This window comes from Malaclemys terrapin, chromosome 9 (genome assembly GCF_027887155.1).
Source record: "Malaclemys terrapin pileata isolate rMalTer1 chromosome 9, rMalTer1.hap1, whole genome shotgun sequence".
Taxonomy (NCBI): Eukaryota; Metazoa; Chordata; order Testudines; family Emydidae; genus Malaclemys; species Malaclemys terrapin.
Genome location: NC_071513.1, coordinates 96,976,884 through 97,004,580, shown reverse-complemented (window position 1 = coordinate 97,004,580; position 27,697 = coordinate 96,976,884). Strand labels below are relative to the sequence as shown.

General features: G+C 40.7%; 1 protein-coding gene and 1 long non-coding RNA gene across 6 annotated transcripts in view; one reads left to right on the top strand and one right to left on the bottom strand.

Annotated features, from left to right (window-relative positions):
• The window catches only part of ATP11B (ATPase phospholipid transporting 11B (putative)), a 105,695-nt gene extending 102,611 nt beyond the window's left edge, over window positions 1–3,084 (bottom strand). For all 5 annotated transcript variants that reach the window (XM_054038790.1, XM_054038792.1, XM_054038789.1 and 2 more), the window contains exon 1: window positions 2,830–3,084. In XM_054038790.1, the coding sequence (XP_053894765.1) occupies window positions 2,830–2,856 (27 nt within the window). In that variant the 5' untranslated portion in view covers window positions 2,857–3,084. The remainder of the gene's footprint in view (window positions 1–2,829) is intronic.
• Window positions 3,085–3,237: 153 nt separating this feature from the next.
• LOC128842805 (uncharacterized) overlaps window positions 3,238–27,697 on the top strand; it is a 102,201-nt gene continuing 77,741 nt past the window's right edge. Inside the window, exon 1 of the long non-coding RNA XR_008446123.1 lies at window positions 3,238–3,415. This is a non-coding gene — a long non-coding RNA (uncharacterized LOC128842805). The remainder of the gene's footprint in view (window positions 3,416–27,697) is intronic.

Genomic DNA, 27,697 nt, shown 5'->3' with positions numbered 1-27,697 from the left:
ACCTGCCCATTGACACCCATTCGCACGCTGCTTCCCTGCCATTTTTCATACTCTTCTTTAATATTTCTTTCACTACTCCCACTCACTGAAATCAGGCTCACTCATACACTCAAGTTTCCAAACTTCCCATCTACAGGCATACTTTGTTTCAGGACCCATTGCTACTACACCCAACACATGCCCAGCACACACCTCCAAATAATCCAAAACAAAGTATATTTCCTCCTACCCACTAGATTCTGCCTCTACCTCCCCACAATAGCCCCAGTTCTCCTTGAACCTCTGTGCTGTCCATGGCACAATCAAACCTATTTCTGGTATCTAACTTTTTCTCTTGCAGCTCACCAGTTTCCCTAGTACCTTCTCACTATTTCACCCTAGCTACTCAGCACTACCATGTTCTCTTCTGATACAACTGTTTGCTGAACCTTTATTAACATTAAAAACTGCAAATAAAATGAAACTCATGTGCCATTTGTTATTTTTATAGAAATGAGAGATCACAGCTTCATCTTCAGATTATCTGAAATACCTTTAATTCACCTGATTTTTTTTTTTTAGTTACAGTATTTTAAATATTAAATTAAGGACCTTCTTAAGAAAATTGCCATTGTCAGCTTGCAATATGAAGTTCAATACCAGCAGTGGCTGAGCTGTGGGCTCAGGCAACCCAATGTCTAACTTTAAAAATAAACAGCAGGTTAAGAAATTCAAAATCTAGGATAGACCTATGTTATAGGATTTTTGCATATAAAGTCACTTTTTAGCCACACTTTAAGCAGTTACCTTAAATCTACTGGATCATCTTGAGCATGCAGACTATGCCACATAATTACCTTTCTATTCCAAGACTAAAAAGATCTTTGAAGAACCGTTCATATTACAGCGCAATTGGAGAACAAAGAAAATCATATCTTATATATTAATATCAACAACTGATTATTCTATTTCAAGGTACACTTTGTGGGAAAGACTAGGCATTTAAAAAAAACCCAACCTATTTACAGGCGGGCTCTACAGTAATCCCATCTTCCCAGTAAACATGAAAGAAAGCTGCACTATATCAAAGCCTTCATTCTTGATGACTCAAACAGCCTAGCAAACCTTTTGAGTGTGGATGCAATAAAACAAAAGTGTATAGCCAGATCTGAGATTAAAACAATTAATTTCCAGGGACATAAAACTTCAGCATCACTCCAAAGCAATAAAACCAGTCAAAACTGGCAATCATATTGTCACTGGCAGCTTTATGCTTCAAATAATTACATCAGAAATAATCTAAACTATAGGCCTCTTCATGACTATAAACCAGTTCAAAAAAAGCAAATCATGTCCACAAACTAGACAGTATTTGTCTTTCTTACTTTATAAAAAAATTAGTTTGCAATTAAACAAACTAGAATAAATAATGAGAGAGAAGCCCTAGCCACACTAACATTTTGTATTAATCATGCCAGCCATAAGATAAGTGCAATGAATAAACAAAATAAATAGATGTTTAAAAATAATGGAAGCATCTATCCACGAGACAGTCTAAAAGCATTTCTTTAATTGGGAGAGTGTATTTCACTTTTTCATTATAAATTGGAAGGCATTCAAGGGCAGCTGACTTATTTTATTGACAAATGATTTAAAGGGAAACAGCAAACATCATTGTATGTTTATTTTTGTAGTGGCAGGGATAATACATGGGTCACTGTACAGTTGCCTTGTGTCCTATCAGAATACTGTGCAACAGGCATATCAACTCTTGCTCATTTGAAGGAGTCTCCCTTCACTACTAGTCTGCCATAATGCAGTTTTTAATCAAGAGAGTGTCCGACTTAAGATGGAAGATGTTATGTTACCAATTAGGTTTAAAAAAAGAAGAACAGGAGTACTTGTGGCACCTTAGAGACTAACAAATTTATTAGAGCATAAGCTTTCGTGGACTACAGCCCACTTATATGCATCCAAAGAAGTGGGCTGTAGTCCACGAAAGCTTATGCTCTAATAAATTTGTTAGTCTCTAAGGTGCCACAAGTACTCCTGTTCTTCTTTTTGCGGATACAGACTAACACGGCTGCTACTCTGAAACTTGTCAATTAGGTTTAAAATCTTATTCATTCAGTTACCCCAGCTTCTAAGAGCTCATGTATTGCGAATTGGGACAGGCACAAGGATTCGAAAGAGAAGACTCAAAAGGTTGTGTGCTAGGAAAGAAGAGTCCCAGACTTTGTCCACCCACTGAAAAAGCCATGGTCATTCTTCTCTAAAAAGTGTGAGCAGCCCCCCACCTCACCCCACCCCACAGATAACAGCTGCAGGAACATATTTTATTCAAGACCCAAGAAAAATCCACTCCGATTGAAGCCGCCCTGCCACGTCTGACTCCTGTGAGCGCTATCTGATACACATCCCGCAGTCAGGAGGAAACCTTCGTTTCCTTACCACCGCCAAATTGCACCCCGCCTGCCATGGGGGAGGGGGAGGCCGCCGCTCACTTCCTTCGGTGCGAGACAGGTGGAGGAGCGAGAGTCCCGGACTACTTCAGACCCGCCTCCGGTCGCCCTCGCTCGCCCCGGGTTCAGCGCGGTCCCGCTGGGTCTGGGCGTGTTTAGACGCAACTCGGGATTTCGGGACGCTGCTGGGGAGCCGCCCCGGGGGGGGGGTCCAGGCACACGGGGTAAGGGGGGGGGGGGCGACGCGGGAAAGTTCCGCCCTCAGGAGGTGAGGGCACAAGGTGGTCCCCGCCGCTCCCCCCTCGCCCTAGGGCCGCTCCCCCGGGCGAGGCCTAGCGCTCCTCGGCCCCTCTCGCTCAGGCTGCCCCAACACCGGCCCGGCACCTACCAGCTGCTGGCGGATCCACCGTAACATCCCCCCGGCCTTGCAGGTCCCGGAGCGGGGTTCCCCCTCGAAAGTGCCGCTCGATGCCGCCGCCGCCGCCTCAGGGTAGCCGCCCGCCGCTGCTCCGCCTGCCCATGGCGCAGAGACGCGGCGCCTCCTTAGGTGCAGCGCGGCCCGCCCAGCGCCCCGAGCCGGCGGGGCCGCGGCCGCCCGACAACCGCCATCAACCAGCCGCTGTTGTCAGCGAGGCAGGTTCTCCCGGCGGTCCGCCCCGCCTCCAGGAAATGACGGGGGAGCAGCCACACAGAGGGAGGGGCGGGGCCTGCAGAAAGGGGCGGGGGGGGAAGTTGGTCCAGGAGTGGGGGGAGGGGAGAAATCTGGAGTGGGGGGCACAGGGGGAGCTGAGGAAAACTTTCAAACCTTGGTGCTTCTTCCTATGCGGCCCCTCACACGTTGGAGGCGCTCCCTTTAAACGTCTTGAAAAATCAACTCCTGTCGCTTTAAAGCCCTCCTTTGCTGTGATGCCTACAAATCCCTCAACTGCTGCTGTGCTGAGACCACTGCTGGCCAGGACTGTCTCTGTTTCCAGGTACTTCCCCCATCTGTATGTATCCAGTTGTTGTCTGTGTTCTCAAACTTCATTGTATAGTCTGGGGCAGGGACTGTGTTTATTTTAATGGAGATATCCCATCTCCTAGAACTGGAAGGGGCCTTGAAAGGTCATCGAGTCCAGCCCCCTGCCTTCACTAGCAGGACCAAGTACTGATTTTGCCCCAGATCCCTAAGTGTCCCCCTCAAGGACTGAACTCACAACCCTGGGTTTAGCAGGCCAACACTCAAACCACTGAGCTATCCCTCCTTATATGTTTGTACAGGGCCTACACAATGGAGTCCATGTCCTTTACTAGAGCTCTTAAACACTACAAAAATAAGTAATAAAGCTGGGAAGAAGCTAGTGAAAAGTAGAGGAAGCGGTTAGGCAAAGTATAGCAACTAGGGTGACCAGATGTCCTGATTTTATAGGGACAGTCCCGATTTTGGGGTCTTTTTCTCATATAGGATCCTATTACCCCCAACCCCCATCCCGATTTTTCACACTTGCTGTCTGGTCACCCTAATAGCAACTTACAGAGAGCAAACTGTAGGGAAGAGAGAAAGAAACAGGGGACAAGAAGTTAAAGGGAGAAAAGAGAAAGTGACATCTATACAATGTGCTGCTGCAAAATAAAGACATTAGGCTTTGCTGGAGTAGAAATGCCAGCATGTGTGTCTGATTTTTTTTTTTTTAATTTTGTGTGTTTTGCACAATTCTGGGAATTATTCAACCGAAAATTGCAATGTTTAAAAAGCTGCGCAAGCATCCGACGAAGTGGGTATTCACCCATGAAAGCTCATGCTCCAATACGTCTGTTAGTCTATAAGGTGCCACAAGACTCTTTGCTGCTTTTACAGATCCGGACTAACGCGGCTACCCCTCTGATACTTGAATGTTTAAAAACCAATTGAAAGTCTTTAGGCCTGCATCTCCTTTTTGTTGTACTACATGGTATAAACTAGTGTAATGCAGTGGAGCATTTGACTTAATCTGTACTGAAACATTTATAGAAGCCTGTTTAAAAAAAAATTACTGTTTGATTAAAAGTGGATATTAAAGCATTTTCATAAAATGTAATGTTCTCCATGAAATTTCTATTTTGCTCTATTAAAAATAGTACATCTAATTGTGAAAATTAAATAAAGTATTCAGGCCCGAGCCTCCATACGTGTACATGTTTAACCATATGCACATAAATATTTGTAGGATGAGGGGCTTGCTCCTAGGCTCTATTGTGCAAACAGTTAAAAGAGGATTATTTTAAGTAGTAAAAGCCTGGGCTTTTGGGACCCGATCCAGCTCCCATTAAAGTCAAGGAGAGCTTTGCCATTGATTAAAATAGAAACAGGTTCTTTGTGAAGGAAGATCTGAGTTATATCCCTGCTACTACCCTGAAGTTCCAAATTACTATAATAGAAATGTAGGGATGGAAAGGACCTTGAGAGATCATCTAGTCCAGTCTTGCTGAGGCAGGAGTAATGTAGTCCTGCCTACCACTTTAGTCCAACACAATAATGTGCAGTATTGCATGATGACCATATTTGTCACAGATCTTGTGTGTAGGTTTCAGCTTTTAGTTAGCGATTTAGGCAGAATACAACTTATTTTGGACATTTAGTGTGGCTGATGGATAGTTTGAGTAGTGAGATCTCTCCTCTCCCCTGCAGTTTTAAGTATATGAATTTATAATTAGAAAAATACTTATCCTTAATTTTTATCAGAAGCACCTCAAACATTGTAAAATTCTATATTGAATGCTACGTATTATTGAAAAGATTCAAATACAGCACAGTTGAATTTCAAACAGCATTACAAACTAATGTTAAATCAATCCACTTCTGCACTACCACAGTGATTTCACAGCTGTGGAACATTGCCCAGATAGCAATCTTATTGGAAAGCTTCTAGCCAAAAGCTTAACTGATCTGATCAGCATTCTTCTGCTGGTGTCTTTCAGATAAGAAGTAAAAACAAGGTCCTGACCACTAGTTATTAAAGATCATGGTGTTTTTCTGAAGAGTGAGGGCATTAGCTGTATCCTTAGCAAATTCAGATAAGAGTAGCAACATTCTGAAAGCTTACATTTCAACATGCAGTTTCAGTTAGATGAAGATATTCTTCACTTCCTATTAGGTTACTCTAGTGGTGCAGTGCATCAAAAATAACTTGAAAGCACCTGACAAACTAATTGATTCCAACATCATATATATATATTGCTTAAAAAAGGAGTAAAAGTTAGTGGAAGAAAGTGCATTAGTAGAATAAAGTTATTAATTACCATAACAGGCTCTGAACACTCTGCCTTTTACAATATCAGGCAAACACTCGATCCATCATAATAATTCTACCCTTGAGAAAAATAAAACTTTGTATTTCTGGAGTATCCCTTCTGAGTTGTTCAAAAGCAATCTGCAAATCTTAATGAATTAAGCTTCACAATACACTTGTGTGGCACACATTTTACCGAAGAGGAAAACTGAAGCAAAACAAGATCTGGAGCAGAATTTTCAAAAGCGGACCCTGAGATTTCAGGTCATACGTTTTTGGGGTTCTCAACCTAGACACTGAAGGCCTGATTTACAGAAGGCAGTGAGTCTTCAGCACTTCTGAAAATCAAGCCTCAGGTTGTCTGGAGGTGGGCACCCAAAAACTGAGGCTATGTCTACACAACTGCCGGATCAATGCTCCAGCGATCAATGCACCGAGGGTCGATTTAGCGGGTCTAGGACCTGCCAAATTGACCGCAGATTGCTTTCCGGTCAACCCCGGTACTCTACCCTGAATAAGAAGAATAAGGTAAGTCAAAGGGAGAGTGTCACCCATCGACCCAGTGCGGTGTAGACACCGCAGTAAGTCGACCTAAGCTATGTTGACTCCAGCTACGTTATTCATGTAGCTGGAGTTGCGTAACTTAGGTCGACTTACCACGGTAGTGTACATATAGCCTGAGACACAAAATGAAAGGCCACTTTTGAACATTTTGATTTGAAGACTTGCTCAACTTTGCACAGTAAATCTGTATTGAAGCAAGAAATAGAACTAAGGTCCCACCCACCTTGACTTCAATATGAGTAACTATCCTGCAGGGACAGAATAAGATCCCAGATACTCTGAACCTCAGTCATATGCTTTAGCCACTTGACTAGGCTTCCCTATCCCTGGGGAAGATATTTTCAGTTGTTTACTTAGCAACAAAGGACTTCACTGTCCCCTGATATTAACAAAAATGTATAATGATAAAAGGACGCTTTCAAAAATTAAATATAAAAAGTTAGAGTTCAGATACACAATCCTGCAAACCTTTACGCACATTAGCGGTCCCAGTGAAGTCAATGGTACTACTTGTGTATAAAATTAATCAAGCATGAAGACTTGCAGGATCCAGCCCCTTAGGAGCCATTGTTTTCCCGCTGGAAAATTCTTGTTTTTTTCCATTTATTACTTTGTAATTCTTGAAAACCTTAATCTACAAAATTTATATTGGCAACTAAGCTGCCAATTAAAAAAAACAAACCTATGTACTAAATATGTAGAACACTAGTGATTTCATTTCCAAATCCACACGTCAAACTGTCTTGAGTGGCTCATGACCATGAGTGCCAACCTCAGGACAGACTCTTAATAAACAGACCACAAACCCCAAACTGGCTGTGTGTTCTATACTTAGATTTCACCAATCAAGTATCAAGCGTGAGCTCCTCAAGCATTACAACAGCCTTAACATGGAGTCACAGACAATCCTCTGGTCTATCTTGTCACCTAGGCAAGCTTGCTTCCATGATAGCTGGCTCCTTACACCAAGACTCATAACAATATTCAGATTACGGCCAGTCCCAAAGGACCAGTTACTTACCCGAGGTCAATTGTACCCCAGATCTCACACTAAAGATGCTTGTAGCCAATCCTATAATACACCTCTACCCCGATATAACGTGACCCGATAACACTAATTCAGATATAACACGGTAAAGCAGCGCTCCGGGGGGGGTGGGACTGTGCACTCTGGTGGATCAAAGCAAGTTCGATACAACGTGGTTTCACCTATAACACGGTAAGATTTTTTTGGCTCCCAAGGACAGCATTATATCGGAGTGGAGGTGTACTCAGAAAAAAAATTAGTGTTATGTACACGGTTAAAGCAGGTAAACATACATAAATGAGTTTACAGCCTTCAGTTCCAAAAAGTGGTAATAGTTGTTATATATGCAAGTTCTATAAGTCCTTCAAGGCTAACCCAATCTAAGCAGCTTGGGGATCCCTTGTTTATGCTTAGAAGTATTGCCCTCTCCAAATTCCAAGCAGCCGAGCAATACAGTTCCTTCTTCTCAGGCATTTATATTCTGTTACCCCAGAGTTCAAGCTTATGGGATGAGTTCATGTTCATGGGTGTGTGGAGGAGCAATCAACAAAGTCTTTGTCCTTTGATGTTTTGCAATGGCTCATGTGATTTCAGTGGGTGTTTTTGTGTGCAGGACCAGCCCTTTACACTAATCTTCTTTCCTGTTTGGTGAGTTACACAATTACAGAGATTTTCAGTGCAAACACTCAATATAACTATACCATGGGCTGCAGATATTATGAGATCAATATATGCACCATCCTGGAATCATTTCATCAAGTCTAAACACATGTTATCAACTTAACATCTATTTTAACAATGCTAACACATAGCAGGAAACCAATCTGCCTCCCCTATGTATTTGTCAGTGTTCAGTGAGGCCTTTGGTCCTTGGAATGAGCTGGCACCTAGTCTGCCAGTGTCACAGCATAGTCAAAAAGTCTGCGTCAGAGATACAGGGTTACTTTAACGCATCCTTATTCTGCAGGCATTCAGTTACCTGGCTGGAGCTCCAATTTTATAGATAATCAGCGTCTGATTTCCAGTCACAAGGCCCTGAATCTAAATACACATGCAGATTGTTGCCTAGAGCATCAATCTTCAGGAAAAAGTACAAAGAGACTCTTAGAAAATGAATAGAGCTTTTAAAAAAGAAAATATTCTGTCCAGTTTGTTGTTGCTTTTTTGCTGCTTGCAAGAAATAAGATCTGATGAACAAAAGTACTACACATTTTAAATAGCGACATTTACAAGATTATATAAATGCAATAGAGCTTTATCTTTTCATTTCTTTTTGCTATGTCTGCTCTTGTATATTGGAAGCTGGATCCTTTGCTTTACCCACCCCCTACTACTGCTTTTTAGATTTCAAAATCTGTTTTACAGTGTAAAGGTTCAACTGCTATCCCTACACATTATATATATATATATATGCACACTTTTATCTGTCAATTTGATTTAATACCAAAGCAAACTGAAGAGATTAATTTATTACTAGCAAACAAATGGAGAGTCACAGATCTTTGACAGTTCAATAAATCTTTATTAAAATTAAAATGCTGTGGGCTTCAGACTGTCAGTGGTGATCACAAAGGCCATAATCCTGGAAGCTGTTCCTTTCAGGCATGGGTGCAGGAGTTTATCTGTGCAGAGCTCATGGAAGAACTGGGGTACTATTGGTCACACAGTAGGAAATTTGTAACAGATAAGTGACAGCCACTTTCAATTAATATTCATGGCCATGGGATGGGGGTTCTATATTGTAGTTATTCCCAGCTACCAGAATGGCAGCTAAGTGCATATCAGAGCACTTTTAGGCTTTGTCCTAAGGCTGTTCCTATGTCAGGAGAAGAACCTCAGAATAGAGGCAGTGGAAAGATAGGTTAGAAGAGTGCTCTTCTCCTTGCATTTCTACACTGGGCATAGTTCTGCCAGAACAGAGACTCAAGCTCCAGCTTTTTAAAAAAAAAACATTTACCTATTTCCAATAATTTTGGGCCCAGTTCTGTAAGGTGCTGAGCCTCTCAATACCCATTGATTTGTGGAACTTGAGGGCACCCACGACCTTGCAAGATAGGGCTCTGTAAATGGTTAAATTTGTATATGACAATTAATTGCCATCTATGCTAGTTAGTATTGTTTTGCAATTATACACTATACATACAGATATCTAACATATATGCAGAACAGGAAAGGCATGGACTAAATGGAGAGAAGTGAGCAGACTGATCTGTGATAGGAAAATGCCTTTCAAATTGAAAAGTAAGATCTATAAGATGGTAATTAGGCGTGCACTCTGACTGCTGGTTACTGAGGAAGACACAGGAGAAGGTCTTGAATACAGTGGAAAGGAAAAAGTTAAAAATGGCTGTTTGGAGTTGCAAGAATGGACCATGTTTGGAACAAATGAATTAGGGTAAGTGTGAAGATGGTATCAATTATAGAAAAGGGAATCCAGGATTAGATGTTTGGGCATGTGAAAAGTTTGAAAATATTTAGGAAACAGGTTGTTCAACTGAGAAGTGGAGGGTAAAGGAAAGGTTGGGTGACCCAAAACTAGATGGATGGATGTCATACAAAAGGATTTGATTAGCTGCAGAATTTCCAAGGAACCGTTTCAATACAGATGGGAATGGAGAAGAAGAACTCAAAGAGTCGACCCCATGTAGATGGGACTAAGGCTAGAAGAAAAAGAAATACAGATATCTATATGAAATATGGTTTAATCTTCCGATCCTTTAATGATTTGTAAGAATATAGGTTTCCTAGTGGTACAATCTTATAATTTCCCTCCAAATTTTATAATCTGATAATTAGCACCAGTTAGTTTCTTACAGTCAGCCCCTATTCTTATGCAAAACAGCATAAGACATAGCTCAGTATTCTGATCACTTAATGAAAGCTCATATCATAATATATTCTTGCAAGGAGGTCTTTCCGTACTGTAGCATCTCAGGTAAGGTTGCTACGTGGATAATCCTTAATGTTTGAAAAGAGGACAGCATCTTTGCATCAGCATTCTGAATGGATATGAATGGGGCAAGATTGCATTTGTCAAGACCAGACAGATGATGTGACGCTGCACCCAATATTCTTCATAAAAATATTGCTATAATAAGAATATGGCATAACTAAGATATGTTTTATGCAAGATGGGTCATGTGAGGTATCATTGGAAAGGTTATGATTTACTGAATGTGATTATCCAATTTGTATGCATGTATATCATTTCTGTATCTGAAGTTAGGATTATTGACTATGTAGCAATTACAACTGTGTGTGTATTTGGGGGAATGCCCACCAGACAGTAGGCAATCAGCCTGGATGTGCTATTAAGAAGAACAATAGAACTTTGAAGATACTAATCTCCCACCTTCCTGAGATGCTTCCTGGGATGCTGCCTTGACCCTACAAGGTCATGTGAAGCCTGGCACCTGGTACAGGGTCCGATCTTGAGATGGTATTTTTCCACTGGAAGGGGTGAGCTAGGAAATAAAAGATTCCCACCATATGTAAATCCTATTTAAGGCTGGGGAGTGAGTTAATCTAGGCTCTTCTCAACTGCCTCCCTGCCCAAGAAGGAAGACTGCTGAAAACACCTGAAGAAACAAAGGAACTAAGCTGGGGGAGGTAGGGAGTGAGCCCAGGCGAGACAGAGCAAAGGATTCAGTCTGTTTCTTTGTACTCTGAGATATACCAGATCAATTTCTTGTCTTTATTCATAAACACGACACTGCTGTTTGTTTCTTCCTATAGATTTCCTCACTTGTAGGTTTCACAATCTCTCAATTCGTGCCTGGCTCAGTATGCAAACAGGCAAACTATGTGAGGTATAAAATACACAAATGGCCAGACAGGGAGATAAGTGTCAGTTACCTTGGAAATGTGCCTCTCAGGCAGGAGGTATGTCCTCTCCTGGTGACCTGCCTTAACTCCAAGACTGTAAGAACATAATTTTTAGTATAGATATATAACTCTTAAAATATTATCTGTAAGTATATTTTGCAAAGATTATGACCAGCAGTGGGCTTCTGGTTCTCTCACATGCCAGACTTTGATGAACTATTATGCAGATCCCTGTAAAACCCTATGCACCCCCTATGCCAGTTGGCAACCACTGGTCCCTGGGTCACAATGGGTTTTTTAAGATCAGAAAAATGTAAGCATGATTGTATTGTGACTGGAGTCAGAGGAGAATGAGAGGTCAAGGAGAAGAGTAAGGGAGGGGATGAGAGTGGGCACAAGGAAGATCAGGAGATAGGATGGGGTAACTGGGACAATGGAGGGGTTAGATGAGGAGAGCAGGCGAAAAATATCTGACAGGAGAAAAAGGCGAGAGTTGTAGAAGGGGAAGAAAGAAAGGAAGACAAGCTGTGGGGAGAGGGAAGCTCATGTCATCTTTGTTCCCTTTTCAGAGGGTGCAAAAGATTTAGTTGGTATACAGTGGCTGTTGCCCCGTACCAGCTTCTCAACACCGGCACACATGATATGTGTATGCACCAGGAGGAGGCTCCAGAGCATCACGACTTAATCGAATAACTGGCCAGCCAGAGCAGAGCAATGAAGGAAAAGAGAAGATAAAAAGCCAAATTTGAGTGCCTCCACTAAAATGGCCACAGAGCGCCACTGTCAAAAGATCTTTGCCAGAGAGTTTGCTATGAAGACGGGTTTCAGATTAAGCAGTGTGAAAAGATGTAAGAGATCTACTTTTAATTTGTAAGCAATTTAGCAATGTGTACTCCAGACATTTGCACATGACATTTTTTACCTCCCACTACTAGGTTCAGTTGGAGGTCATAGATGTCTCCCCCATCAGTACATTTTGTGTTACCGTTTTCTCAGAGATGCTGTCGCACATGCACACACAGTATCTTCTGAAGTTGCCCGTGTACAGACAACTATCAGACATTCCACACCCTTCCACAGACACAGCATGCCCCCTTTCTTTATGTATAATTATTTTCTGAGCTACTGAAACCTTTTAATAACACCCAGTAAATGGGCTATTTTTCTGGCTCATATTCTTGATGTCAGCATAATTAGTGTAATTGTGGGGAATGTGATCTTACTGGCCTTTAGCACAGATGACCATAATTAATGGGTGTTTCTGTATATAAAGGGTCAGTTTCCAAGAGAGGCTGTATTATCTAATAAGCAGGGTATTCCTGATCCTATTCCTATTCTTGATTATCCAAGGGCTTGGAAAAGTCATTAGCCCAGATTTTTTTTTAAATAGTCTCTAATTTTGGGTGCCAAACTTTAGAGACATAGAAGCAGTTTTTAAGAGATGCTGAACATTAATAGCTTCAAGTGAAGTCAATAGGAATGGCAGGTGCGCAGCACCTACTAAAGTCAAACCCTACGTATCTAAAATTGGATTCCCAAAATTAGAGGCCACTGTTCTGGGCGTTAAAGTATGTGTGCCTTGGTGTACCCATCGATAAACTGAGTAGAATCCTGTATTGCCCATGCAGACATGTAAGGCTGAATTAAACTAATGCAGAGTGGGATCTTTACAGGCATGATGCTGTATGAAAAATTATTATTATTACCATTGCAGAAATGCAAAACAAACATTACTGCTATTATGTAGCTTGTATGCAATGCTTTATATCTTCCAAGTGCAGCACAAACATTACCTAATTAAAACATTTTACAATTGCTGCTGAATTAGTTATGCAACTGTATGGCCTGATCCTGATGCAGATTAATTTCTTTTGCTGTACATGGCGAATACTGATTTTATTGAGTACTTGTAATCAAATTTAGGCCAAACATTATGTAAGTACATAAGCAATCCTAATCCTAATCCCTTTTCTGTCGTCTCACTTTCTCCATCTAGTCCTGCTGCAGTACTAACGCTACAGCTCTCCCATATTTGATTTCCCTGGATATTTTTATTTTCTTATGCTAACTGATCACCTTTGTCTGAAAGCATGAGTGTTCAACTGATACTGGGCTTAATTAAAATGAGCGATCTTGTTTTCAATCGGGAGTAGCTTTCTGTCCTGCTTCCCTAGTGTACTGGAAGCTTAAACAGGGCAATGGTATGCTACTGAAGCTATTGCTATATTAGGACCTGATCCAATGAGATGTTAAGCCCCAGCAGCTGAAGAGCCCATTGGCACAAACCCAGAGGTCCTTACACAGTTTTGACTCAGTACTTAGTCAAATTCCAGTTGACTTCAAACTCCCATTGATATCAACAGGAGTTTGATTAAGTAAGGACCTTAAGATTTGTCCCACTGACACAGTGGGAATTGATTTTACTGATTCACTGAGCAGTGTGCAGGATTAGTCACTACATGCTGAATTCCAAATCGACAAGAGACTAGTGAATAACTTTCCAGGTATCACCACTGAGTGTTTTGGAATTTACCTGCTTTGCAGATGTCTCCTATTACTCAAAAATATATATATAAGTAGTTGTTTTACTTTCTTATAGCAACTTTTATACCTTTGGCTCATATTTGTTTGAGGAAGTCTCTTTTTTAACAATAAAATGAAGTATTTTTTGATGACTGATTAGCAAAGGGTTTAAAGGGGCGTAAGACAGGAACTAATGAGCAGAGTTGATTAAATGGTTCACAATAAATGAAATGTATTCAATTAATTTAGCTTCTTTCTGTTTGCAGATTGTGCACAAACAGCATATGATGTTCGCATATGGTAGTTATTTGAGCTTATTTGCCAAAATACTTGTGAGGTTTGTTCACTTCCCATTGAGAGCAGTGGGATGATTTTCATTAGCCTCCTTAGGAGTTGGTGTTGGGCCACTGGTGAATAATTCTTGGGCTGTAAATTTTGGCCAAGCAGTTTACTGCAAGTATTCAAAATCTGAACTGTATTGGTTACTTTAGATAACATGGTCCTTATGTTCCCTAGCTGCATAAACATAACTCCTACAAACAGTTTTCTGCTGTGAATACTCACGTTTACGAATTATCGAACGTCTGAGTCCTGTGAATATTCTCCAGCACTTGTTTAAAACTTTGCTGTTTTCTGCCCATCAGTTTGTTTGCTAGAATATGTTGGAAAGGGAACAGAAAAGGGACCAAACACAGTCAACACACATTTATTTTTAAAAAATCATGCAAATATTTATGGACTTTTTTGTGGTATTCACCATTCTCTAGTAGCTATGTCACCTTACATAAATAGCCCCTTGAAGCATGATATATAGTATTATCTTGTCTTATGCTAATTGAACAAGCAGAGCCACAAAATACAGGCTGAGGGATTAAACAGTGACACTATTACATATATCAAGGGATTATGAAGACATAAGTCAATTAAGCAATTGTATTTAATAATGAAACCTTCTGAATAAATAGTTCGAGTATTTTGGTTTTGGATTTTATACTTAGTTTGTAAAACACCTAGCACTCAGTAGAGACAAGGTCCCTGCCACAAAGAGCTTAAAAACGAAGGCACCAATTCAGGAAAACATACCTATTCAAAGGATAGCACTTAAACATATACTTATGTTCCACTGACTTCAGCAGGACTGCTGTCCTAAAAGGGGGTAGATGTAAGCATGCGCTTCAGTGCTGACATAAATACAGCTATGCAATTGAGGCCTATCTTTACAATTTACAGCTGAAAGATATTTAAGCCCCTTCATTTTCAGTTTAAAACTATTTTTACCGAAAAATTCCCAGGTTTTACAAAAAGTATTATTCATTTTTTCCTGATTTTTCACCCTACATTTGTATCATTCAAATATATATTAAAAAACTTGTTTTATTAGTAAAATGCAATACATTGCATGAGATATGTATATTATGATAATACATTAGTCTGTGTTTATATACAAAGCTGCCTGTTGAAGTAAGGCTATGTATTAGTCTAGAAGATGTACACAATAAACAAACAGGCATGCATATAAGCTCTGAAGAGCATGTGCATCTGAACATACTGATGAATCTCACATCCACCACGGACACATTTCAAGCTGTTAGCAGATAACAGTTTAAAGATTTGACACACTAAAATGAGAAGAAAACGAAAATCTGTATCAGAAGTTGTTTCAGAACACAAGGAAATTTTTTAAAGTTTTAAAAAACAAAAACAGGAGAAAAAGGATGAAGTTGAGTGTATGCACTTCAAATGGTGTGGCCCAATTATTAAATGTAAAATATTTATAGGCTAATAGCTCTAAGTCTACAACAGTAAACTGTTTATTCAAATGAAAAGTTTTACGTGGGGATTAGAGATGTATTGTTTTCTTAAACTCAGAGATGGCATTGTGTTTTGAGTTCTGTTTTAATTCTGCAGCAAACCACATTGGTGAATGTATTTCAAAGCATTAATCTACTGAATGCTTCCCCCCCCACAATCTTTCTGTCCCCCAAAACAAGCCCCGATATTTACCCAGAAAAATTATGAATACTTTATTGCACTGATTTTCACCAGTTTTTGTTGTTGTGGTAATAAACAATGAAAAATTTCCAGGGAAAATTAAATAAAATAAAAACTGACAATGAAGGCCCTAAAGATATTGAAAGGGGAACAGCAGCTGACAGAAGGAGAGAGCAGTGAGATTCATGCACCTTGTTAGTTTCATGATTTTTAGGGCTTTTCTGTTTTCTTGTATTTTGTTTATGTTCTTAAAAACCACAGAGTTATCAATATAATGGACTAAGTAACCTTCAAAAGTAAGCTCAGTGCTTTCTGAGGTACATGGGATTTTAGTTTGGGAAAAGAATGCACCAATCCCAATGAATAATATGGATGATGCAATTGTTGATGAGTTCTGTACCCTTTGCTTGGATTTTGGACAGGTGCCATATGAAAAACCTGAAACTGATATAGTCAAAATGCATTCTCTATCTTGTACATTTTTAATGATGTACTTTCCGCTTCATTTGTGTGGTGCCAGTTGAGTTAGTCTTTTTGAATATTGCCAGAAAGATACCTGGGATGACCTAGTTTGTATATGAGTTTAGATTTCACATACAGTAGCTGAGATATGAACTAAGTTAATAATATTTACAATCTTTCCTTCTTTTTCTAACTTTATTTTCTTTATTATTTTTAGCAGAGTTAGTATCAGATTGAGGGCCCTGGAGTTCAGAGTCTTCTCTTTCCCAGAACAGAAGCCTTGCACAGAGAATGACAGTGCAGGCTCCCTCATAGGGGCACTTTGGTAGAACACTATTCGATTTTGTAGAGCCTGGAGCTGATGAGAAATTAGTAAATATTTTCCATGGAAACTTACAGAAGAAACAAAAATTTGAGGCCAGGTTTCAAAAAATTTCATGGACATTTTGTTTTTTCTATTGAAACGCCAACAATTTTCAAATAAAACAAAAATTTTCATTTAAACCCCCCACCCACGTTTTTCGTCAGAATAAAATGCACTATTTTCAACTTGCTTTATTAGGGACCATCTTTATTGGTGAATGGGTTGTTTAGTCTCTGCTCCCATTCAGCTATTAGCTTCTCTGCAGAGAGACCAATAAAGGTACAAGATATAATTGTGACTATCACTTTTGTGATATAGACACCTATAAACTGGAAACTTTAGCACGTTCACGTAACGGCCATCTTATGCCAAAAACTTTTAGACATTACTGGCATGAGCTGGGTTAGAATCAGTAACCTAGAGGTTAACATCTTGTGTCACGCTACCTGATTTTTTTCGACTATTTGAAATTACAACACAGTTCTGTAATAATACCTACAAACTGTGGGTACAGTCCTGAAACCTTTATTTATAGTATCGACTAGTTGTCTGGGACTATTCATGTGAATAAGGGTTGAAGGTTCAGGACCATATCATGAAATCCTTATTGAAATAAAACTGCTGTTTAAGTGAATGGATGGTTTGCCTGAGTAATGAATCCAGGATTTAATCTGCAGATTAACAAATAGATGTTCCTTCTTTTCCTGTTGAAAGTTGTTGGCCGAAAAGCACTATATACGGGGAAAGCGTTTATTATTATTATTATTATTTCATTTCATGTGAGGAATGAATTTTTATACTGAGATTATGATAATAAAAATGCAATTTACACTTTAATTTGGCTATCGGGTTTACCTGCTCTCTCCTGCTGTCAATGTATATTATGTTCCACAGTTCTAGTGTTGACTACCAACCTATTTAAATATTCACCAACAGATTGTCATGGTAGATTAATTCACAGCATTATGTTCCAGTCAAGATGTCAAATTATCAGAATTATTTGAATTGCCAGTGCCCTTTAAGGTGATGTCCTACACCTGGGAAACAGTTCTGCTGGTTTCTTCCTTCACAGGAATATTCTTGAGTAAACTTTAGAGTAGATGAATGGTGCTGGGTTGGCAGAACTGAGGAGTGAAGCCCTCTATAACCACAGAGCACGTAAAGCACATTATAGGCAGCGGAAGTACCGACTTGCTTACACTGTGGCATTATAGGACTAACTCTGAGCTGGAAGGACTATACCTCTAGGGCTAAAGAGAGTAGTCCAGCTCTTTATGCCCATTCCATTCTTGGTCTCTTTTAGGACAGTGTGGAAACATTTGTCAATCTTTGCTAATTTTAGTGATCAAATATGGACACCAGTCCACCGAGGACCACACCAAAATTCATTTCACGTACCACAAGCCACTCATCTTCAGAGGGCAACACTTTTGATCATGAACTGAGTCCAGATTTGAACAAGTGATCTAGAGATTCTATTACTAGTGGTTAAATAAATGCAAGTATTTCAATCCAGAACTGTGGACATGCAGATTGTAATTAAAACCTGTTGTTGTAACATATACAGAACAGTTCCTTGTTCTGGATTTTAGCCACATGCCAATGTCTTTAAAAAACAGATTTACTTTAACATTTTTACTTTTAGAATGCCTTGTTGAGCTACGTAAATCAGAAACAATCAAGATATAATTCTGCAACAGATTAATTAATTTTTCATGATATGGATACAGCTACATCAGTTGGAGTTGATAGCAGAGGTACTTACAGATGCCAAGGGAGTACTGAAGACACAAATTAAATAGAAGTGGTTTGCAATAGTAAATAAACATGGCTGAAGTCCATAGAGAGAGAAACACATTATGCATGTTTTATATGATTTTCGATGGACTTTTTAATAAAGTTATTTGGTCCAATTCTTTTCATACCAATGTAAATCAGGAGTAACTCTATGAACGTCAATGGAGTTACATCAATGCTAAACTGGTGTACATGAGATCAGAATCAGGGTCTTTGACTTCCATAACTTATAGTAGGTTTCAGGCATGTATTTAACCGTATTGATTTTATTAGAAATAAGCTTGAATCCAAACACCATCTGCTGTTTCAGGTGTATCAGGATAAGTTCAGATCCAGGTCTAAATTTTGCATCAGGCTCCTATATAAAGGACCAAATCAAAAAGCATGATTCTGAACACCCACAAACTTTGGGACAGTTTGCATCCAAACACTATGACATGATACTAAGCTTTAAATCTTATAATAAAAAACACAAACTAAAAAGAAAAGAAGAGCGTCTTATACACTTTTAAAGTCCTAGACTTTCAACAGAACCAAAATCAATCAAAATTAGCAACTAAATTAGAGAAATAAAATAACTACTAAAACACATAATTAAAGTTATATCAGCACTAGTCCAACCACAAATAATGTGGGTAGATGTCATATCCCATTTTTCAGAAGAAGGTAATTGATTTTAATGTATTCTTCAGTTCCTTATTGCATGTACTGTATTAGTAGATTTATCATTAAATGTCAGGCATGTAATTCTACACTTGAGAAAGCTTCTGCAAGAATACATAGCTTTGGACATGTTACAAATTAGTACACGGATAGACTGTACCTTCTTCTGGCAGGTTAAGAATAACATTACCATATTTAAAAGCCCAACAACAACAGACCCATAACCATATCTGTGTTACTAGATTAGCTTCTAAAAATTAGAGGGGTAGCCATGTTAGTCTGTATCCACAAAAACAACAAGGAGTCCGGTGGCACCTTAAAGACTAACAGATTTATTTGGGCATAAGCTTTCATGGGTAAAAAACCCCACTTCAGATGCATGGAGTGAAAATTACAGATTCGGCGTGGACTTCTCATGACGGTCAAAACGACAGACTGGACTTCTTCATACAGTGCTTCTGCAGACATGCACAGGCTGAAATTGTGAACAAACAGCATCACATGCCCCATAACCTCAGCCATACAGAACACAACACAGCCTCAGAAACAACTCTGACATTATAATTAAAGGGTCTGACAAAGGAGGTGCTGTAGTCTGATTATGAACAGGAGGCTGCCAGACAACTCTCCAACACCACATTCTACAGGCCACTATCCTCCGATCCCACTGAGGAGTACCAAAAGAAACTACATCATCTGCTCAAGAAACTCCCTGCTATAGCATGGGAACAAATCTACCTAGAGCCCCGACCAGGGATATTCTATCTGCCACCCAAAATCCGTAAACCTGGAAATCCCGGATGCCCCATCATCTCAGGCATTGGCACTCTTACAGCAGGATTATCTGGCTATTTGTACTCTCTCCTCAGACCCTAAACAACCAGCACTCCCAGCTATCTTTGAGATACCACCGACTTCCTGAGGAAACTACAATGTATTGGTGATCTTCCTGAAAACACCATCCTGGCCACCATGGATGTAGAAGCACTTTATACCAATATTCCATACAAGGATGGACTACAAGCTGTCAGGAACAGTGTCCCTGATGAGGCCATGGCACACCTGGTGGCTGAGCTTTGTGACTTTGTCCTCACCCACAACCATTTCAGATTTGGGGACAACTTATACCTTCAAGTCAGCGACACTGCTATGGTTACCCGCAAGGCCCCACAGTATGCCAACATTTTTATGGCTGACTTAGATCCACGCTTCCTCAGCTCTCGTCCCCTAGCGCCCCTCCTCTACTTGCGCTACATTGATGACATCTTCTTCATATGGACCCACGGAAAGGAGGCCCTTGAAGAATTCCACCTGGACTTCAACAATTTCCACCCCACCTCAGCCTGGACCAGTCCACACAAGAGATCCACTTCCTGGACACTACAGTGCAAATAAGTGATGGTCACATAGACACCACCCTATACTGGAAACCTACTGACCGTTATACTTACCTACATGCCTCCAGCTTCCATCCAGGACAGATCACACGATCCATTGTTTACAGCCAAGCCCTAAGATACTACTGCATTTGCTCCAATCCCTCAGACACAGACAAACACCTACAAGATCTTTATCAAGAATTCTTAAAACTACAGCACCCACCTGGGGAAGTGAGGAAACAGATTGACAGAATGAGACGGGTACCCAGAAGTCACTACTATAGGACAGGCCCAACAAAGAAAATAACAGAACACCACTGGCCGTCATGTACAGCCCCCAGCTAAAACCTCTCCGGCACATCATCAACAATCTACAACCTATCCTGGAAAACAATCTCTCACTCTCACAGACCTTGGGAGGCAGGCCAGTCCTCGCTTACAGACAGCCCCCAACCTGAAGCAAACACTAACCCAGGAACAAATCCATGTAACAAACCCTGTTGCCAACTCTGTCCCCATATCTACTCTAGCGACACCACCATAGGACCCAACCACATCAGCCACACCATCAGGGGCTCATTCACCTGCACATCTACTAATGTGACATTTGCCATCATGTTCCAGCAATGCCCCTCTGCCATGCACATTGGCCAAACTGGACAGTCTCAATGTAAAAGAATAAATGGACACAAATCATAGACTATCAGGGTGAAGGGACCTCAGGAGGTCATCTAGTCCAACCCCCTGCTCAAAGCAGGAGCAATCCTCAACTAAATCATCCCAAGCCTGACCTTAAAATCCTCTAAGGAAGGAGATTCCACCACCTCCGTAGGTAACCTATTCTAGTGCTTCACCACCCTCAGGGACATCAGGAATGGTAACATACAAAAACCAGCAGGAGAACACTTCAATCTCCCTGGACATTCAATAACAGATTTAAAAGTAGCCATCCTTCAACAAAAAAACTTCAAAAACAGACTTCAAAGAGAAACTGCAGCGCTACAATTAATTTGCAAACTTAACACCATTAATTTGGACTTGAATAGGGACTCACTACTAAAGCAATTTTCCCTCTCTTGGTATTGACACCTCCTCATCAATTGGGAGTGGACCATATCCACCCTGACTGAATTGGCCTGGTCAGCACTGATTCTCCACTTGTAAGGTAACTCCCTTCTCTTCATGTGCCAGTATATTTATGCCTGTATCTGTAATTTTCACTCCATGTATCTGAAGAAGTGGGTTTTTTTTTTACCACAAAAGCTTATGCCCAAATAAATCTGTTAGTCTTTAAGGTGCCACCGAACTCCTTGTTGTTCTACTAAAAATTGTTTCCGTATTAATGAAGGCCAGATCATACAGAGAGAGGGAGCGGGCGAGCGATGTGCTGGCCGCGGCTTCTCGCCACCCCCATTGTCCCGGGACGGCGAACCGCGGCCAGTGGGGGGCTGCGATCGGCCAAACCTACCGCGTCAGCAGGTAAATAAAACTGGCCCGGCCCGCCAGGGTGCTTACCCTGGCGAGCTGCGTGGCAAACGTTGCCGACCGCTGAATTAGATATCACATGTCAAAGAATTTTACTCAGTAATTCCTACATCAAGCCCATATCCTCTGGTTGAGCTAGAACATATTTAAGAGACACACATTTTGATTTAAAGTCTTCAAGTGATAGAGAATTTACCCCATCTCTTGGTAAATTGTTCCAATTGCTTTGTTTAAAATGTGCACCTTATCTAACTTCAGTTTCCAGTCATTTGGCCTTATAATCCCTTGGTTTTTTACCTTCTCCCCATATAGGTACTTAACTATGCCAAGCCTAATTGAATTGTTATTTTATAATTTTGATGGATAAAAATAAATTTGTAAGCATTTTTTTCAATTTTTAATCAACTTAAATTTTCACAGTTGTGAAAAATGATGGGGTTTAAGCATTTTTAATTTTTATAAATTTAAATTTTCACAGTTATGGGAAATTATGGGGGGCAGGGCACCAGACAATAGTTAATGACAGTAGAGGCTGAGATTCAAAAAGTTAAAGCTTTATAATCATTAAGACAAACCATCAACATTCCATGTCAAAATATACAAAGCAAATATCCTTAAAATCAAAGTCTCTAATAAGTTTGCAAGCAGCATTTTTCTTATTTTGCCTATCTGTAAATTTCAGTTATCGATGGACATTTTTTTCATTGGTTTGTGTGTGTATGGTGAAATTGATGTTTACCAATAAAAATCTAATCCTTCCAAGCCTGCTTATAGACCATGATCCAGTCACTTCTTAGCCTTCTCTTTAATCAGCTAAATAGATTGAGCTTTCTAAATCTTTCACGGTAAAGCAGGTTTTCCAGACCTTGGATTATTCTCACAGCTTTAGTTTCCTAATTAGTTGTATTTCTTGAAAAGGAGCAGAGTTTAAAGGAAGAGTGTGTGGCAATAAATAAATAAATAGATGATCAAGTCATTGAAAAGTCTGTAAAGGCACCACAATTGTTTTCTGGGTGTAATCACCGATACTTCAGAATGGTAATGTAATATGACAGTTTCCATCAAAGCATAGTTTCATCACATGACATGACCGGATCACATGATGCATATGTTACAGACTAGATCAGGGATTGGCAACCTTTGGCACGTGCCGCGCCAGGGTAAGCACCCAGGCTGGTTTGGTTACCTGCCGCGTCTGCAGGATCGGCCGATCGCGGCTCCCACTGGCCGCGGTTCACTGTTCCAGGCCAATGGGGGCTGCGAGAAGCTGCGGCCAGCATATCCCTTGGCCCGCGCCACTTCCCGCAGCCTCCATTGGCTGGAACGGTAAATCGTGGCCAGTGGGAGCCACGATCGGCCGAACCTGCAGACACGGCAGGTAAACAAACCGGCCCGGCCTGCCCGGGGCTTTGCTGGCGGGCCGCGTGCTGAAGGTTGCTGATACCAGGACTAGATTGTGCGATTTACATACAACCCTAAATAGAGGGTGGTGTAAATGTTCACCTCTCCTGACAGTGCACCAGGAGAGACTCTGGCTCCTGAAGTATTCTGTGTCTGGAAGTAGAGAATACTCTACTTTTTAATGAGGATGATGCAGATTGTTCTCTCTAGTGTGCTAGCTCCATTCCATAAACTACTGTAGAAGGAGGCAGGCCCATGGTTCTGTCTTCTCCTCACTTCTCCCTTTCCCTTCTGGGGCAATGACTTTGGGAAGTGGAAGGGGAAGAAAGTAGTTTACAGTAAGCAGAGGTTTGTGGGGACAACTATTGTGATCTGCGCTTGTGCAGGCTATACAAGAGGTGTGGGAAGGCTGCACATGTGCTCCCTCACCATGGTTATTCAAGGGCCAGTCCAACATGGCCCTGGATTTTGACACTAGTATAAAGAAACAATGCTGTATTAAAAAAAAATAAAAATCTGGTCATTGCAATCATGGTTACTTGCTCAGCTTCCCAGTGTTGGCACAACTGAATTATCAACAGGATGACAGATACCTCAGGCTACGTTTTGAAACACAGATTACTGAATGCTTAAGAATGCAACAAACGATAAACAAACAATAGCATTTTGCACTTCATTTGTTATCCTGCAAAGTATTTCCACTGATGTATTTATGTTCAGTTTATACACCCATTTTACACTGTGCTGTCATGCAACTTGCTGTGTGTATTTTGCTTGAGCAGTAATTATAAGTACAAATACACTACTGAGTAAATTATATAGTCACTTGCCATTTCCCCCAGAATCGTGTTAGTGCTAATTGTTCAAGTTCTTCTGCAGATTTTGCACCTGCTATAAGGGTGGTATTAAATCCAGCAAGGATATATAATCAGAAGCAGACTGAATAGTTCAACGAGGTTAGTGGTAAAGTGTAAAGACTACAGTACTACACCTCTACCTCGATATAACGCTGTCCTCGGGAGCCAAAAAAATCTTACTGCGTTATATTGAACTTGCTTTGATACACCGGAGTGCGCAGCCCCCCCCGGAGCACTGCTTTACCACGTTATATCCAAATTCGTGTTATATCGGTTTGTGTTATATCGAGGTAGAGGTGTACAAGTAGAGCTGGTCAGAGTTTTTCAAAATGGCCGTCATTAACATTAAAAAAAATTTTTTTTTGTTAATTATTAAACTGGTAAACAAACAAAAACATTCTTTTAGTTTATGGTTTTTCCTATTTTCATCCTTTATTTCCTTCTTTTCCTTTTTTTAAAGGGTAAAATGGGGGGAGAAGACGGCAACAGAAAAAGAACCACCCCCCCCCCCATTTTTTTTTGAAACTGAAAAATTTTGATAAAAAGTTCACAACATTTTTTGTATACCTGATGATGGTTCTTTTTGAGACCTGTGGCATAAAAATGACTTCAAAATTGTCAAAGTTTTTCAAAGATATTTTCCATTTTTTGACCAGCTCTAACCACAAGTGACTAAAATAGTCATTAACTGTTTGTTCTACAGTGTGGCCTGTTTGTCTATTCCTTCAGAGGGACCTAACCCAGGTAGGTAAATGATCCACACAACAGCAGAGGAAATTCAATTTGCTAAGTGCAAAGTAACACACATTGGAGGGGAACAAAAGTAACTACTCATACAGTTCATTTAGAATGGAGTCAATATGTGGGGGGCATGTGGGGTTATGTGCTCCCCCAGATTTCTGCCTTCCATTTAGCACAGAAGTTTTCAAACTTTGGGGTGTACAGTTTGAAAACCATTGCCTCTTGCCAGGAGCCGGCGGATCAGAAGCTGGTGGGAGCTGACCATCCTGCTTGGGCCCCTGGCACTCTGTGCTGTGGGAGCCAGAAGACCCCGTATTCAAATGATGAATTTCTGTCCTCAGTGTGTCATGAACAGTCCAAAACTGGGGGCATGATCATTCACATTGCAGTGCCCCAAATATATAATCAGACTTGTTATTTCCAGCCATTATGCTCACAAGAGAATTCTATAATTCTGCCAGGTCTTTGTTACTGGTGTCTGAACACAATTTACCAGTCCCGTTTTTACAGGCTTTTGGGTATATAGTTCCTCAAAAACCTCCACAAAGCAGCTGTACTCTGTACAGTATTTATAAATAACGAGGATGGAGCCATTCCAGGAACTGTGCATGGCTCAGAGGCCCAGTGAAGGTGATAAATGAGGGCACTTCTACAGGAGTAAGCTTATAATTATAGTAAAACTGTAGCATTGATGACACAAGCGAATGATGGGATAAGTTCAGGGTAGACCCAGATACAGACTCTCACTAGCGAAAAGCTCACCAGGAAGACAGATTACAGTGGGGGAAAGTGACCATCACCTCTTGGTTTAGCAACAGGCAGCCAGTCGTGTCACCAAAAGTGGGCAGCATAGGCTGCGGAAGGAGTACAAGTTGGACAGCCAGGGAACACGCTAGAGGAGCTCATCTTCAATGCAGCTTCTAGCAACAAGCTCCAGTGGAGATCCTCACAGAACTTAAGACTGTCTTCTCCAGCTTGTTTGCAGTGGTGGTGTAGCCACGGTGGCCCCACGATCTGAGACACACAACATGGGTGTGTTTTACTGAACCAAATTGTGTTGGTGAAAGAGACAAGTTTTTGAGTCCCATAGGGCTTGTCTCTTTCACCAACAGAAGTTGGTTCAATAAAAGGTATTGCCTCAGCCACCTGGTTTACCCCAGCTTATTATTCTGGAGTATTTGGCAACATTCTCTGCTCTCTCCTGGTGGAATCCCTCCCGGCCCCAGAATGCAGTAGCCATATCTGGCCCAAGGAGGTGGATACTGGATTTCCTCTTGCCAGACTAGCTCAGTGTTTGTTTCATATAATACTCCTGTCATTGTGCAAAAAAGAATTCATCTTGAAACTAAAAGGCCAAATTCTGGCTGTTCCTTGTGAAAACTGCCATATCAGGGCAGGAACTGTCTTTTTTGTTATACACCTCTACCCTGATATAACGCGACCCGATAGAACACAAATTTGGATATAACGCGGTAAAGCAGTGCTCCGGGGGGTCGGGGCTGCGCACTCCGGCGGATCAAAGTAAGTTCGATATAACGTGGTTTCACCTATAACACAGTAAGATTTTTTGGCTCCCGAGGACAGTGTTATATTGAGGTAGAGGTGTATGTTTGTACAGTGTCTACCACAACAGTTCTGCAATCTCTTAGTGCTACCTCAATACACATAATAAATGATAATCCCCAAAGATTTCAGTCAGATATGCACCTAAAGTCACATTGTTAGGCCAAATATTTGTCTATGTCCAAATACCTACCTCTGCTATATGGCTCCGAAGTCTAATTACCAGGTCTGTGAAACAGATGAGTGCATGTACCAATACACATTTGCTACTATTTCAACTCAGAGACAGGATAGTTTAGTCATATCCCAACCACAGAACTTTATGTGGATTCTTCCTACTTGAGAAACTCTGATCTTGCCACCTTCCTTGTTCTTACACTGCAACCTCACATGCAGCTGTGTTTCACCCCCACACCCAAGTTAGTAGTACAATGATTATTAAGTGCACAGCTGTTTTCCTCCATCTTACATCTTTTAAACCCTTTTGGGCCTACACCTGTGTGAACCCCTGCCAGAACTCAGCCACCTGTGAATAGAGGTAATTCTAATGTAAACAATTCTTTCATTTACAAACCAGCACACACATGTAATAATTTAGCATCACAGTGTTGAAGGATCACAACATCCTGTAACAAAAAAGCACAGGGCCTGGTTCTCCTCCCATTCCAGTGTAAATCAGGAGAAATTCCACTGAAGCCCATGAAGTTATACTGGTGTCAAACCAGTGGATGGCAGAGCAGAATCAAGCCCAGAAAGTTACATGGCTCTCTGTTCAGTTGCACTCAGTCTGCTGTGAGGCTGAGAGAAACACTTTCTTACTGCACTGAACTCCATTAAACATCACTTATTTATATCACTCAAAGCACTTTGCTCATTAGACTGGCATTATAATGAGAATGGACTGGAGTTTATTTTATTTACTGTTTAATAACTGGATTTGAAAAAAAGTTAAAGTTTGTCTGAATATGCATGAATCTGCAGCGTAATTTGAGTGCTGAGAAAAATTAATTGAAGGGTTTAAAAGCATTTATCATTCATGTGAACAACAAGATGACAAATCATTCTGAATAAAAATAAAATCAAAGTGCACAGACCTCTCTGGGCAAGTGGGCAGCTTTTAAAGTGGCTAATCAGTTAAAATAATGAGTCAATTAAAAGGATACAGAATCAACCATTTTCTTTAAGAGGACTGATGATGAGAGATGTGTCAGAGCACTGAATCAGCAGACACTCAGTGCTTTGGCTACAATTCCTTTTCAGCCAGCGCTCGTCTCCTTTTTCGGCCTGTGCTGGCTTATTGCAGCTCCCAGTGACTGAGGTTTCAGCCACTTCACATCACTGTAGCTTAGTTTTCTAGAATGGGTT